General features: G+C 42.2%; 1 protein-coding gene across 2 annotated transcripts in view; it reads left to right on the top strand.

Annotated features, from left to right (window-relative positions):
* Positions 1-14,145, top strand: part of FRY (FRY microtubule binding protein) — a 512,138-nt gene that overhangs the window by 449,363 nt on the left and 48,630 nt on the right. For both annotated transcript variants that reach the window (XM_062194404.1, XM_062194403.1), the window contains 3 exons: positions 2,334-2,408; positions 6,731-6,901; positions 13,270-13,470. In XM_062194404.1, coding sequence (XP_062050388.1) covers positions 2,334-2,408; positions 6,731-6,901; positions 13,270-13,470 — 447 coding nt within the window. The remainder of the gene's footprint in view (positions 1-2,333; positions 2,409-6,730; positions 6,902-13,269; positions 13,471-14,145) is intronic.

Here is a 14,145-nt window from a genome sequence, read left to right as displayed (position 1 = left end):
GCCAGGACAGACACTTTGCACACCCAGAGAATTTACCTTCTCGCTCAGAGCCTAGGGAAATGGAACATAGAGCCTCGTGCTTGCTGGAATGTAGCAAGTTCTCAGTGAGTGTTGAGCTGAGTTGTTAAAAATGTTGTGAGAGGCCAGCGCCGCGGCTCAACAGGCTAATCCTTGGCCTTGTGGCGCTGGCACACCGGGTTCTAGTCCCGGTTGGGGCGCCGTATTCTATCCCGGTTGCCCCTCTTCCAGGCCAGCTCTCTGCTGTGGCCCAGGAGTGCAGTGGAGGATGGCCCAAGTGCTTGGGCCCTGCACCCGCATGGGAGACCAGGAGAAGCACCTGGCTCCTGGCTTCAGATCAGCACGATGCGCCGGCCGCAGCGGCCATTGGAGGGTGAACCAACAGCAAAAAGGAAGACCTTTCTCTCTGTCTCTCTCTCTCTCACTATCCACTCTGCCTGTCACAAAAAAAAAAAAAAAAAAAAAAAAAAAAAAAAAATGTTGTGAGAAAAGAGAAGAAAAGTGTACAATCCGATCCGATGCTCTCCTGTATTGATTTCTTCTCAGACTTGTAATATGACCACTTGACCACTAAGACTTCGGGGAACAGTTTAGACAATCTCCTGCCATCCCCAGCATCAAGGCCCTCCTGCCTCTGAGTCTGGAAGGACACTGCCGTGAATGCCCCTTCTGTAATTTCTAAAGTGTGCAGTGAACCAAGGTCCATTAAGAAGGGAAATTGAAGAGTGGTATTGGCCTCGTGGTTTCCACATAACACACTTAACTCGAGTTAAAGGGGGGAAGAGTCATTTTCAAGAGATTAGCAAGATTGCTGTGAGAGCAGTCCTGAAGAACATTAACATTTTTTAGGCTCTGGTTACTATTTCTTTTCATTCTCAACTCACCAATCATTCTGAGCCCTAGTTTATCTGTCACTGGAAAATCTAATGGTTTGAGGAAGAATCCCTGTGCTTAAGGGGTTGAAAAATAAGGCTTAGGTAGAAAGAGGGAGTAGAATCTGTTTAACTTTAGGAGGAATAAATGGAAAAGTATTTAACATGGCTTACAAGTAATTGAATTTTTTTCTTTTTTTTTTTTTTTTTTTTTTTTTGACAGGCAGCAGAGTGGATAGTGAGAGAGAGAGAGACAGAGAGAAAGGTCTTCCTTTTGCCGTTGGTTCAGCCTCCAATGGCCGCCGCAGTTGGCGCGCTGCGGCCGGCGCACCACGCTGATCCGATGGCAGGAGCCAGGTGCTTCTCCTGGTCTCCCATATGGGTGCAGGGCCCAAGCACTTGGGCCATCCTCCACTGCACTCCCTGGCCACAGCAGAGAACTGGCCTGGAAGAGGGGCAACTGGGACAGGATCAGTGCCCCAACCGGGACTAGAACCCGGTGTGCCGGCGCCGCAAGGCGGAGGATTGGCCTATTGAGCCGCGGCGCCGGCCCAGTAATTGAATTTTTTAGAGTTCTGATTTGAGAGAACTAGACTTGTTTGACAACATAAGAGTTAATTTAAGTATAAGGAAAAGCTTCCTTGCTAATATTAAAGGCTGCAACATACAGATGTGTGTATATATATATATATGTGTGTGTGTGTATATATATATATATGTATATATAACCACTCTGCACAGATATATATGTATATGCTGAGGAACCCACGGATTCATTTGCACCATACACACATACCGTTGGGATAACTTAGACCAGCATTGTCCAGTGGGAACATAATGTAGGCCTCATTTTAAATGTTCTAATAGTCACCTATTTAAAAAGTAAAAGCAAACAGACAAAATTCATTTTTTACATTTCAACATTTAAATTTATTTTCATTTTACTTGAAAGATGGAAAGATAGATAAAAACACAGAGATCTTCCACCCACTGGTTCACTCTCCCAAATGTCTTCAATAGTCAGGGCTGGGTCAGTGTGAAGCCAGGAGCCGAGAACTCGGCCTGGGCCTCCCACGGGGACGGGGACGGCAGCACCTGAGCATCAAAGGCTACCTCCCAGCGTGTGCATCAGCAGGAAGCCGGGTCAGAGGTGGAAGAGTGGGCACTCAGATATGGGCCACAGACATCTCACAGTGTCTAACTGCTGCACCAAAAGCTCACCCTCATCATGCATTTTAGTGACAAATTTTACTTAACCTCATAGATCTTAAATATTTCAGTGGGTTCTCGCTATTTGACAACTGTTAATGAGATAGTTTACATTCTTTTTCCCTACTGTGGCTTGGTGTATTACAGCACATTGATGGCCCTGTGTGGCTGGGGCTGCACTACAGATTTGTTCTAGGACCTGAAGCGAAAACTTTCTTTTTTTTTCTTTTCCAGAAGAGGACTAAAGAGAAGTTGGTGCACGTCCTTTCTCTGTGTGGCCAAGAAGTGGGATTAAGCAAGAATCCATCCGTAAGTTCTGTTGGGTGTGTCAGTTATTTTGGTCTTGTATCTCTTTTGCCTTTGGTCAGAGTTTGAAAGACTCAACTATGATTGACAAGTATGATGGCCACCATCTATAGAAAATTCCTGTTTTGTTTTCTACCCATATTGTGATTTTTTTTTATCTCACTGAGTTCAGAAACAATGAAAGATTTTGTTGGATGCTAGTTCCATGTTGAGGATACCCAATTATTTCATTGTGTTGATTTCCTAGATTTTTATAAATAAATATGCCCAGACCTCCTTACAAAACATACATTGATATCTGTAACACCACCTTGTATGACACAGAAGCAGTCTTCAAAAAGCTCACATTATTTAAAACTATGTGGACTTCAAAAAATTTCTATAGCAAAATGAACTTACTATTCTTTTCACAAACTTTCTGGACTATCCTCATAAATATTAGCTCCTTTTGGATGTAATTTTACTCAGCACACATTTCTTACTGTGATGTCATTATTTTACAATGACATTATTTTAAAGATGAAAATAATGATATAATGGTTTTTTCACATATACATGTCTACTGATATTATAGTAAAAAATGTTATTAGATTTTAGATTGAACAAGTGGCTGAAGAATTGTAAGTAGTTTCTAAAGTTTTCAGGAGAACTGAATTGTATCTGAGTATACTATAGCAAAAAAACATAAAAATGTCAGGGAGTCGTTTTACTAAGTGCTTCTTTTTTGGTTTATTTTTATTTTATCTGAAGAGCAGAGAGACAGACACAGGTCTCCTGTTGGTCAGTTCACTTCCCCAAATGTCTACAACAGCCACAACCAAGCCAGGCTGAAGCCAGGAATTGGGAACCCAGTCTGAGTCTTTCACATGGGTGACAAGGACCCAAGTACTTGAGCTACCATCTGCTGTCTCCCAGGGTACGCATTAGCAGGCAGCTACAATCAGAAGGGGAGCCATATTGAACCTGGGGACTCCAGTTTGGGATGTGGGTGTCCCAACTGCTGCAGCAAACACCTGTACCTCACCAAGTACTTTTACTTCATCTATATTACAGTATACCATTGACAAACCAGAAATAGCACACTGGCATGTGTGCAGCACAGCCCAGCAGGTTAAGCCACCACACGGGAGGCCCATGTACAAACCCGAGTGCCTGGGATGGAGTCTTGCCTTTACCTCTGCTTCTGATCCAGCTTCCTGCCAATGCCCCTGGGAAGCAGCAGATGATGGCTCAAGTACTAAGTCCTTGCCACCCATAAGGGAGTCCTGGATGGAGTTCCTAGACCTTGGCTGTTGCAGGCATTTGAGGAATGAACCAGCAGATGGAAGATCTCTGTCTGTCACTCTGCCTTTCAAATAAATACAGATGACTAGACAAACATTTAAAAAAACAAATAGCAAACTAATTCCCCAGATAAAGTAAGAAGGAACAAACAAGTTTCTCTGTAGAGCTATTTTTAAAATTCCAAACTGTTTCCATAGCATAGTTCAAGAGGCTCATAAATACTTACAAAAATGCAAAATGGTATTTCTTATCCTCTGGGAATGCACCCAGCCAGCCATCAGCTAAGCGTGGCCTCTAGTTCAGTTTCCCGTTTCGTGTTACTGATCAGAGGATGTGTTGCTGTCCTTGAGGCTTTATTTCAGGCAATGGGAACAGTAGTGGGGCAGACTGAGCCTCCTGGTCACAACAGATAGAACCAAGAGCGCCTCGCTTCTGCAGGGCAGCACACACAGCCAGGGGGAGCTGTTTCTTACCGTCCTTCGGATTGGTATTTTCCTCTTCAGGTTCCTACTGCCTGCTCTGTCCTGAGGCCTGTCCAGCTAGGAATATCTACCTGGAGTATGTTACAAATAAAAGCAGCACTAGGAGACGGGTCCTTTACCGGAGGAAATCTTTTTTTTTTTTTTAAGATTTTATTTGTTTATTTGATAGGTAGAGTCACAGAGAGAAAGAGAGAGAGAGAAAGGTCTTCCATCCACCCAAATGGCTGCAACGGCCAGAGCTGCGCCAATCTGAAGCCAGGAGCTTCTTCCGAGTCTCTGACGTGGGTGCAGGGGGGCGCAAGCATCTTCCGCTGCTTTCCCAGGCCACAGCAGAGAGCTGGATCAGAAGAGAAGCAGCTGGGACTAGAACTGGCGTCCATAAGGGATGCTGGTGCCACAGATGGAGGCTTAGCATGCTATGCCATGTGCCGCCCCAAAATGTTTTGGTTTTGTTTTTAAGATTTATTATTTATTTGAAAAGGAAGTGTGACAGAGAGGGAGAGACAGAGAAAGATCTTCTGTCTGCTGGTTCATTCCTCCCAAATGGTTGCAAGAGCTGGGACTGCGGGACAGGATCCAGGAACTTTATCCAGGTCTCCTATGTGTGTACTAGGGCCATCTTCTGCCACTTTCCCACATTTCTGGATGGGAAGTGGAGCAGCTGGGACTCAAACTGGTATTGTAAGCAGAATCTTGACCCACTGCACCATGCCAGACCTGAAATCAGAGGTCTTGTGTGCCATCGCTCACTAGTCAACGAGCTCTTCATCTCACTGACACATTTGCATTCTCTGTGCAAAATTGTGTGTCATGTACCCTTGGATGATACGGTAATGTCTATCATATGTCATATTCATAAACACTAGTTATAAAAAGGACATTTGAAACCCATTCACTTTTTTTTAAAAAAAAGGATTTATTTGGATTTATATACTTACTTATTTGAAACAGAGAGAGACAGACAAAAAGAAAGCGATCTTCCACCTGCTGCTGGTTCACTCCCCAAGTGCCCACAATAGCCAGGGCTGGGCCAGGCTGAAACCAGGATCCAGGAACTCCATCTGGATCTCCCACATGGGTAGCAAGGACCCAAGTATTTGGGCCATCATCCACTACTTTCCCAGGTACATTAGCAGGAAGCTGGACCCAAAGCAGAGTAGCCAGGACTCAAACCAGCACTCCAGAATGGGATACACATGTCCCAGGTAGTGTCTTTTCCTGCTACGCTGCAATGCCCAGCCTTCTTTTTACTTTTGAGAGATGTCTGTTATACATACTTACCTGCAGACAAATGATGTACCTACTTATCAAAGAAGACTAAACATTACGAGGGTAGTTCAAAAAGTTCATAGAAAAGCATATGATGAAAAACTATGCATGGGTTTCAAAAATTTTTGCAGCAAAACAAATTCTCTTTTTTTTTTTTTTCTTTTTGACAGGCAGAGTGGATAGTGAGAAAGAGAGACAGAGAGGAAGGTCTTCCTTTTTGCCGTTGGTTCAGCCTCCAATGGCCGCCGCGGCCAGCGCATCTCACTGATCCGAAGCCAGGAGCCAGGTGCTTCTCCTGGTCTCTCATGCGGGTGCAGGGCCCAAGGACTTGGGCCATCCTCCACTGCCTTCCCGGGCCATAGCAGAGAGCTGGCCTGGAAGAGGGGCAACCGGGATAGAATCCGGCACTAGAACCCGGTGTGCCGGCGCCGCAAGGTGGAGGATTAGCCTGTTAAGCCACGGCGCCAGCCACAAATTCTTTTAATTACATTTGCTGCAAACTTTTTAAAGTTCTGAGTTTTATTTCATATGAAATATATGTTCATCAGAGGCTGGATGGCAAAACATTTTGTTTCCTTTGCAGTTTGTTATTTCTACAAAGTTCTATTAAATGGCTCAGAGAAATTAACCTAAACATAGAAGTTAATTTTAAAATAACATACTAAAAAATTTAATGGAAAGCAGTGTTTTGTTTAAATCAACAAGACAGCAGTGGAAGTATAAATTATGGGACATGTTTTCTTAGCCACACTTCTGGAACTCAAATGATCCAGGCAATACTTTTTAACTTCTGTTTCTTACACTTTACCAGTTCCTGGTTTATCTCTAAAAGGTTAAACCTTACTTTGCTCCACAATCCATTCTGTAATAACCCATCTTGATATCAGAGTTCATAAACTATTATTAACAAGTATTTGGCGTATGTGTGAATGTGTACAATTCTAACCTCAATCAGTTCAGAAACAGTGGAAAATGTCGACTGCTCTGGTTTGTGAACACATAGTTGTTACACACACACACACACACACGTAGGATCTACTCTTCAGCCGTTAAACAGCAGCAGTTTGATTCTCAAACATTTTCCTGTGCGGGAACTTGCGAGACTGCAGTGAGTTTAATCTGAAGGCACCTGTCCAACATAAATAATAAAAGAACATTCTAAAAATACCCACTTAAGGAATTAGGTGTGTACTGGAAATACAGTGCTAGGAAGAAGGGCCAATTACCGTTTTTCATAGCACAAACAGCCGAACGAAAGCCGGTTCTCAGGAGCGGACTCTTGGTTTGTAGGTGATTTTTTCCTCGTGTGGGGACCTGGATCTGCTGGAGCACCAGACGAGCCTGGTGTCCTCCGAGGACGGCGCCCGGGAGCAGGAGAACATGGATGACACGAACAGCGAGCAGCAGTTCCGAGTCTTCAGAGACTTCGATTTCCTAGATGTGGAGCTGGAAGATGGAGAGGTACAGTGCGTTCTCTATCAAAATCAGCCCTTGGCCTTTGCCCTCTCTAACAAAGCAGCGTCTCTCTGACTTGCTAAAGAGTGAGGTTTTGCAACAAGGCCTTCTTTAATTGGAAAGCTGTAAACTTTATTTGGAATCAACTTATTCAAAGTACAGCCACTTCACTGTGGCAACAGTCACCACACCCTTCCTGTCTGAGCCCATGGCACAAGCTGCCAAGTTATTTCTAAATGGCAAAGACCCGAGGTTTAATGACCATACAGAGACTCTGTGTGTGTGTGTGTGTGTGTAGTCAAAAGTTGAACTTAAAAACAAGTACAAGAACATTTAAGTCCTGAGCCTGTTCATTGGTACCTGGGTGACATATGCTAAGCATCTCACCATGTGAAATTGTGAAGCCGCTCTAATTTAATAGCTTCAGGGCCAGTCAGCTGGAACACCAGGCCAGAGCCTGAGGGCCTCAACATTTGTGTGTGGTGTTTGATGAAATCATAGAACTTGAAACAGAATGTAGCACACGGGAGAGAGCTCTTTGCTCTGCTTTGGTCTGTGGCTAGTGTTCCAGACACCTGGAGTGGCTGAATTCAAGTCTCAACAGGTAAATGCAGGTTCGTTTATGTTGAAAGGTAATCATGGTAATAGATGCTTTCTGCTCTGAATCACATTTGATAACAGGGGTTGGAAGGTGGAACATCTCCCTTTCGGTCCCCTTCATCTGATAGTCGAAGGGACGTGCCAGCTGAGAGGCAGTCCTGCCTCCTGCAATGAAAACTCATGCCACTGAAGTGAGATTGGCTTTTGTAAAGATGCCTAGTACACAGCCTGGCTCACATTGAACTAAGTATTTCCCAGAGGGCTTTCTGCTCATCTTACAGTCGAAGTGGGGGCCCGGATTCCAAGTGTGCCATATCCTGTGGCAGGTGGGCGCCTTGTAGCTTCCCTAAAAGGATGTGGTTGCTCACCAACCCACTTAGGTCTGGTTGAGGCCGTGAGCTATCTGGTTTTGTCCTCCCTGGCATGCTGGCTTCAGAATGAACAATGCTTTCTTCATTGATTCTCTCCCCTAAGAAAGGCATTTAGCAGACTCAATGCTTAAAGGGTATAAACTACTGACTCAAGGCACCATTAAATGAATTGCTGGTGTAACTGTCACCTAGAATTGTTTGAAAGCCAATAGAAAGTAGTACAGAGTCTTCTGTTGACCATAATGAGTTGTAGAGAAAGCATCTCGCTAAACACTGTCAGGATTGCTTTCAAAAATCTAACGCAAAATGTAGCTGTTGTGAATTCTTTTTAAATGTCTCTGAGCAGAGATCAGAGTTCAGCTAATGTCAAGATTAGCTTCCTGATCTAGCAACTGACTTGTGTTTGTTCTGAGGCTAGAATTCCAGCTTGGGCACCTTCTTCACTCTGGAAGTTAAACGAGGGGGCAAAATGGATGAATCACAAGAGGCATCATTTTTCAGTCTCAGCCAGAGAAAAGTGTTATGTGTGGCAGGAATGATGTGAAGTGGAGGAATCAGACACAATTTCAGAACAACCTACAAATTTATTTTTATATAATTTTGTAACTTTCTTTCTTATTAGAGAAGCAAAAAAAGACAGAAAGCTCCAGTCCACTGGCTTACCCCGAAAATGCCCACAATGGAAAGGCTGAACCAGGCTGAGGCCAGGAGCCTGTAGCTATTCAGTCCTCAATATGTGTGGCAAGGACCCAACTACCTGAGCCATCATCCCCTGCTGTCTCCAGGGTGCCCAGTAGAGGGAAGCTGGAAATGAGCAGAGCCAGCACTCAACCCAGGCACTCTGATAATGGGATGGAAGCATCCCAAGTGGTGTCTCGGCTACTAGACAGAATACCTACCCCTAGCAAGTTTAATTTCTATCAAAATGAAGAAAATAACTGAAGTGCCCATCACTTACAAATATTACACCAGATGTCTTTCCAGGGCAACACTCAACACTAACACTGTTGTGTTAGCCAACAACTAAAAAATCAGTGATTATTTTATCTGTTATGAATAAGATACTGTTAGAAATAGAAGAGTTTGAGAGTAGACATTTTATCTGAATAAAACATTAAGGAGTTTTTTGCTACTTCTAGATACATTTCTAACAAGATATTCTAACATGCTTACAGAGCAATAGAAGGACAAGGCTTGGTCTTTGATGTCGAGCAGGTCCACACTGCAATTTCAACTCTGCCAGTGACCTAACTCTGTAAGACCACAGGCACACACTCAGTTCTTCTTGGTTCCTGCTTCCTCATCTATTCAAAGAGTATAATAATACCTACCTGGAGAGGTGGCATGAGGCTTCAACCCCATAACATATGTTCCGCTTCTAGCATCCTGTCAGGATCCCTTGTATTGTTGTTGGTGAATAATTGTAGTAACTTCTCACTTGACAAAGTTTGCCTTCCAGATCAAAATAAGGTTGTCAAAAGAGAAAGATAAGTTGTTTTGTTCTATTCCTTTTTATTAAATAGCCCCAGAAATTTGCTGAACAACATCTGTAAGGATTTGCCCTTGACTTTTGAGAATCCTTTAGAAAGGTGCTGCACATCTTTGCTATTAATTGTACTCTGCAGGAAACAGATCATGATCAGCAACACTTTCAGCTTTGTGAGCAGGGTCAGGTGCTGCCACCTTTTTTTTTTTCCCCAGTTGATGACTCTTACTCATTTTCCCATGACATTTAACAATTTTCTCACCAGTAATTAGGCACTCTGAGAGAAGTGTTGAGGAAACCAAAGTTGTCACTGAAGGACAAAGCTATTTCAGAAATTGTACTTAAGATTTGTTACCCCAGCTACACCACCATCACTAAGAAGTGGGGAATACTGATTTCTCTCTTTGGCATTAGCGTACCTTCTTAAAGTTGCACCTATGGAAGTATATATTGTTAGCACTGTTAGCTGCTGTTGTGTTAACACTGAGACAAATGCGCTTGATTTTCTTTAATATAACCATTTTAAATAGACCTTTTATTTGTTTTTCTGTCCATTCAATCTGCTACCCAGGAACTTCAGGTAAGACAATGCTGTTTTTCATTTGGATATGTTGGTCAATGTTTTGCAGCATAGCAGATTTATAACAACATAATTGCTTTTTCCTCCCTTCCAGCATATGTATGCTTATTTGCGTGTATATTCAATTTAGGTGTGTGTGATATAAGAACTATTTTTCATGGCAGCTGTAGTATGGAACTATTTTTCCAAAATATACCAGATTTTTCTAAAAACATTTCTATGCCTGGGTCTAGGAGTTGCATGATTATGTCTTTTGAAAGAAAGTGAATTTTTAGGTCTGATGCATAGAAATCTTATAATTTCTGCTTATAACAATTGGATGGGTTTTGTTAAATTATTTTATTAGAAGTGAAATCAACAATCTGCATCGAACAATATAACATTTACCCTTCCAGTTGAATCTTTTTGTTTTCCAGGAATTAGAAGTTATTTCTGTGACTATATAAATTTTCATTCAAACCTTTTGCAAGTGTAAGGGGTTGCTAACGATAATTAAACCCAGGCAACTGCTGTAAACTAGGATCATGCTGGGCAAACTTACCTTTGAGTACTCTCTGTGTCCTATCAGACATATTGTAAATAGCTACATTTGGGGGAACATATTTGATCGTAGTGCACCCAAGTTCCTTCAACAACAATTCTTATTTGGCAGGGTTCCAATATGGAAAATGTATTTTGAAGAATATCACTTCCAACATTTGTAGAATGTTCTACCTGTAAACATTTCTACATTGTTTGATACTTTCCCATCTCCTTATAAATCCTCAATGGCTTTAAGTTTGATAACTGACACATACATTGTCCATTTGGAGTAGATAGTGACTCTTGACATTTTCTCAGGCAAAAAAAAAAAGTCTGGTATCATCAAAAACACTGTTTTGACTTTTAATTTTGGGTGTAACATAACACATAAACCTGATACTTGGGGAAGGGGCAGGATGGATGGTGACTCCCCTGTTAGGGAAATTCTTTGGCTATGCTGAGCACAGCTGGGTGACATCTAATCATCATGGTTTTCAACTGAGGCTGAGCTACAACACTGGTGTCAGCCCCTCAGCCACCACCAAGGAAACCATTTCAATACCTTTGCCTCTAGCAGAGCTGTTGCATCCTTTAGCAAGATGGTCTTGCCAGACTGTATTCTCCCAAGATCAGCCTTCTCTGCCTCCTCGGTCTCCTCCCTATTGGTTATAGGCTTTCACCACGGCTGCCACCAAATCAACAGTAGCAGTCACCAATGACTGATGCAATGTTCTTCCTCCCTAGATATTTATATTGTTCAGCAAACTTGTGGTTCTGTGCCAGGTTCAATGTAGGAGACCCCTAGAATTGTGACAAGATACTTCATCCATAAAATCTATTCATTTGCTACAAGAGAATATGTTTCATAAATGTTTCTCTCTCCCAGTAATTTTCCTGTCCTTCAGTTTTTCCTCTGTATGGGGCTCATTTTTATCTTTTTCCCTTCCTTTACATCTTTACACATTGCATTTTCCTTTCCTTCCAGACCTCTTGCCTCCTCTATCATTTTTTTTTCATTTTGTTAATTTTTTCACTTCAATAGCTCTTTTAAAATCCAAGTTTCAGAATTAGTCTTTATTTGGTGGTGATTTGTCACAGCAGACACATTTTTTAAAACACACACAGGTTGAGTCTCTCCTTTGTCCAAAATGCTTAGGACCAGAAATGTCTTGTGTTTTGGAATATTTGCATATACATAACGACATATCTTAGGAATGGGACCCAAGTCTAAACATGATATTCACTTACGTTTCATACGTACCATACATATAACTTGAAGGTAACTTTATACAATATTTTTAGTGCACCTGCATTTTGAATGTGACTTCTCAAAATAAATCAATTAAATCAATTGTGGTATCATTTTGATATTCAAAAAGCTTGAGATTCTTGGAGTATTTTGTATTCTCACATTAGCAGTGCTGAAACTGTACAGCTAAGAGAGACAGCTACAGATAAAACAGCAGATTCAGATATTCTGAGGCTGCTTTTTTTTTTTTTGGTACTCAAATGGCCCTAAGAGCAATCAGAAATATCATAAATGGAGATGAGTAATGATAACAAGTTCCGTATCTTATCCAGTATGTGCTTAGGATTCCAACTTCTCATCTTCTACCATAAATAGCCACAACAGACTGTGGAAAAGGGAAGGATTTATTATATGAGAGATCTATGAGAATAGCAAACTTGTCTCATTAGGAGCCAGAAATGATAAGACATTTAAGCTAGAGGAAAATTAAATTTAACGCTAATTTCTACTTCTCGTATTATTATGCTGTTCCCTGATCTCTCAACAGATAGTTACTTCATGTCAATAAACCCTTAGGCAGTGTTCCAGATTACAAATAAATGAAAGGATTCTATGCTAGGTTTTATTCAGACCACCTATTTGGGTTAAAATGGGCTGAGCAATGTTTCTTTTCCTTTATTCCAGCCTTAACAGAGAGAAAAAAAATAAAACCCAAATTCATTTCTAGAAAAAAAAATTTATGTTAGTCAGAAAAACCTATTTGACACCTCATGGTTTGTAGAGCAAGTCTGAAATACAACTAGAAGCTTTCTTCGACACTTACGTAGCTACCAAGACCGGTTCTCGGTAAATCAGTTCTCAGCATATCAGCAAGAATCTTTGGTTCCACGTTAGTTGTTTCAGATGCAGGAAATGGAGTATTTATCAAGTTGGGACAGTGATTGAAAGATGAGCCTAAAGGAAAATTCAGCCATTACTGCTCAGGCCTCTGTGTAGTGCATGATCCGTCCAGCCTTGTCCAGCCGCTCTGATCGTCTTTAACTCTGCATTTGATCCGTGACAACCGCTGTGGCAGAACAAGCTGGAATGCCCACCTAATGCTCTTCTACTTAATGCCCAGAGGATTCTGGAATGTGCTGCAGCATAGCTCCTACTCGTTTCTCCTTCCAAAAACAGTACTAAAAGGGGGCTGGCGGGGATGGGAGGGCACACCTCTTCTGAAGTTGTTTTCCTGTTGATGGTTTTGTTTCTTACGGATTTAAGGAAACACATCACTTTTAGGGTTTACTAAAATCAGCTTTTCAAGGAACACACTACCTCCCATGCCAAAAAAAAGGGGTGCAGTCACTTCTCCCTAAGACTTTATAACACTTATATGAAAATAGTATGTTTTCATTACTTTTCACATCAGGTAAACAAATGGTTTGGTACCAACGCAGATAAGCACTAGAGAGTTGCTAATGCCTGTATTATTTGTCTCAAGGCTGTGACTTAGTGTTCGTGTGATGGGCAGTGTGCATGCAGGAGGACGGAGGTGTAAAACCCGGACTGATGGTGTGATTTCAGGGGGAGAGCATGGACAATTTCAACTGGGGAGTGCGCAGGCGTTCCCTGGACAGCCTGGACAAGTGTGATATGCAGATTCTGGAAGAGCGCCAACTCTCAGGAAGTACCCCTAGCCTGAATAAAATGAACCACGAGGATTCCGATGAGTCATCCGAGGAGGAGGACCTCACGGCCAGCCAGATCCTGGAGCACTCAGACCTCGTAAGTAGGAACTTGTCTACCAGTCCGAAATGGGAGACTTGTTTTTCGTGAAGAGCGCAGGAGGGCCGTGTCCACTTGCCCCTACAGAAACTTTCCACAGCTGCTGGGCTCAAAATCTGAACTCTCAGGTGGAGCCTGATTCTGTCTGGCTTGCAAATGATGCAAGCACTGGGTTCCAGAGGACTTCACAGAGTGCATGGAAAGAAAAGGAATTACAAGATGAGTTTATTCAGATGCAAAACAATTTTGAAAACCATGCATTGTGATTTTTTAAATAATGTGCATTTTCTGTGTACTTTTTGAGGATGCCTCTGTGCGTGAATTTTAAAATGTCTGACACCAAAACAGACTTTATCCTGGAATTCCATTTTTCACTAAGTTTTTGCAGTGCCCTCTTAGCCAGCAGACGTCAAATCTGTGAAGGCCTAGATTTTTCCAAAGTAACTTTTATGATGCTGGAATGTTTTTCAAAAATCTCTCAGCTATCTAAAGGTTTAAGGGGACAGATATTTTGATGCGATTGTCTAAAAATACAGGGATTGGGGTTTCCGGGGCTGTGCCATAAGCCAGAGAGCCAGCTGCTATGTTTAAGGTCCAATAACGGGGAAGCATGGGAGTTAGAAAATTAATCCCTATCCACCCACAGCTAGGGAACAATGGCTTGCACTCGTAGAC

This window comes from Lepus europaeus, chromosome 6, assembly GCF_033115175.1.
Source record: "Lepus europaeus isolate LE1 chromosome 6, mLepTim1.pri, whole genome shotgun sequence".
Classification (NCBI taxonomy): domain Eukaryota; kingdom Metazoa; phylum Chordata; class Mammalia; order Lagomorpha; family Leporidae; genus Lepus; species Lepus europaeus.
The sequence above is the reverse complement of the archived record's forward strand: the minus strand, read 5'-3'. Positions and strand labels throughout refer to the sequence as shown.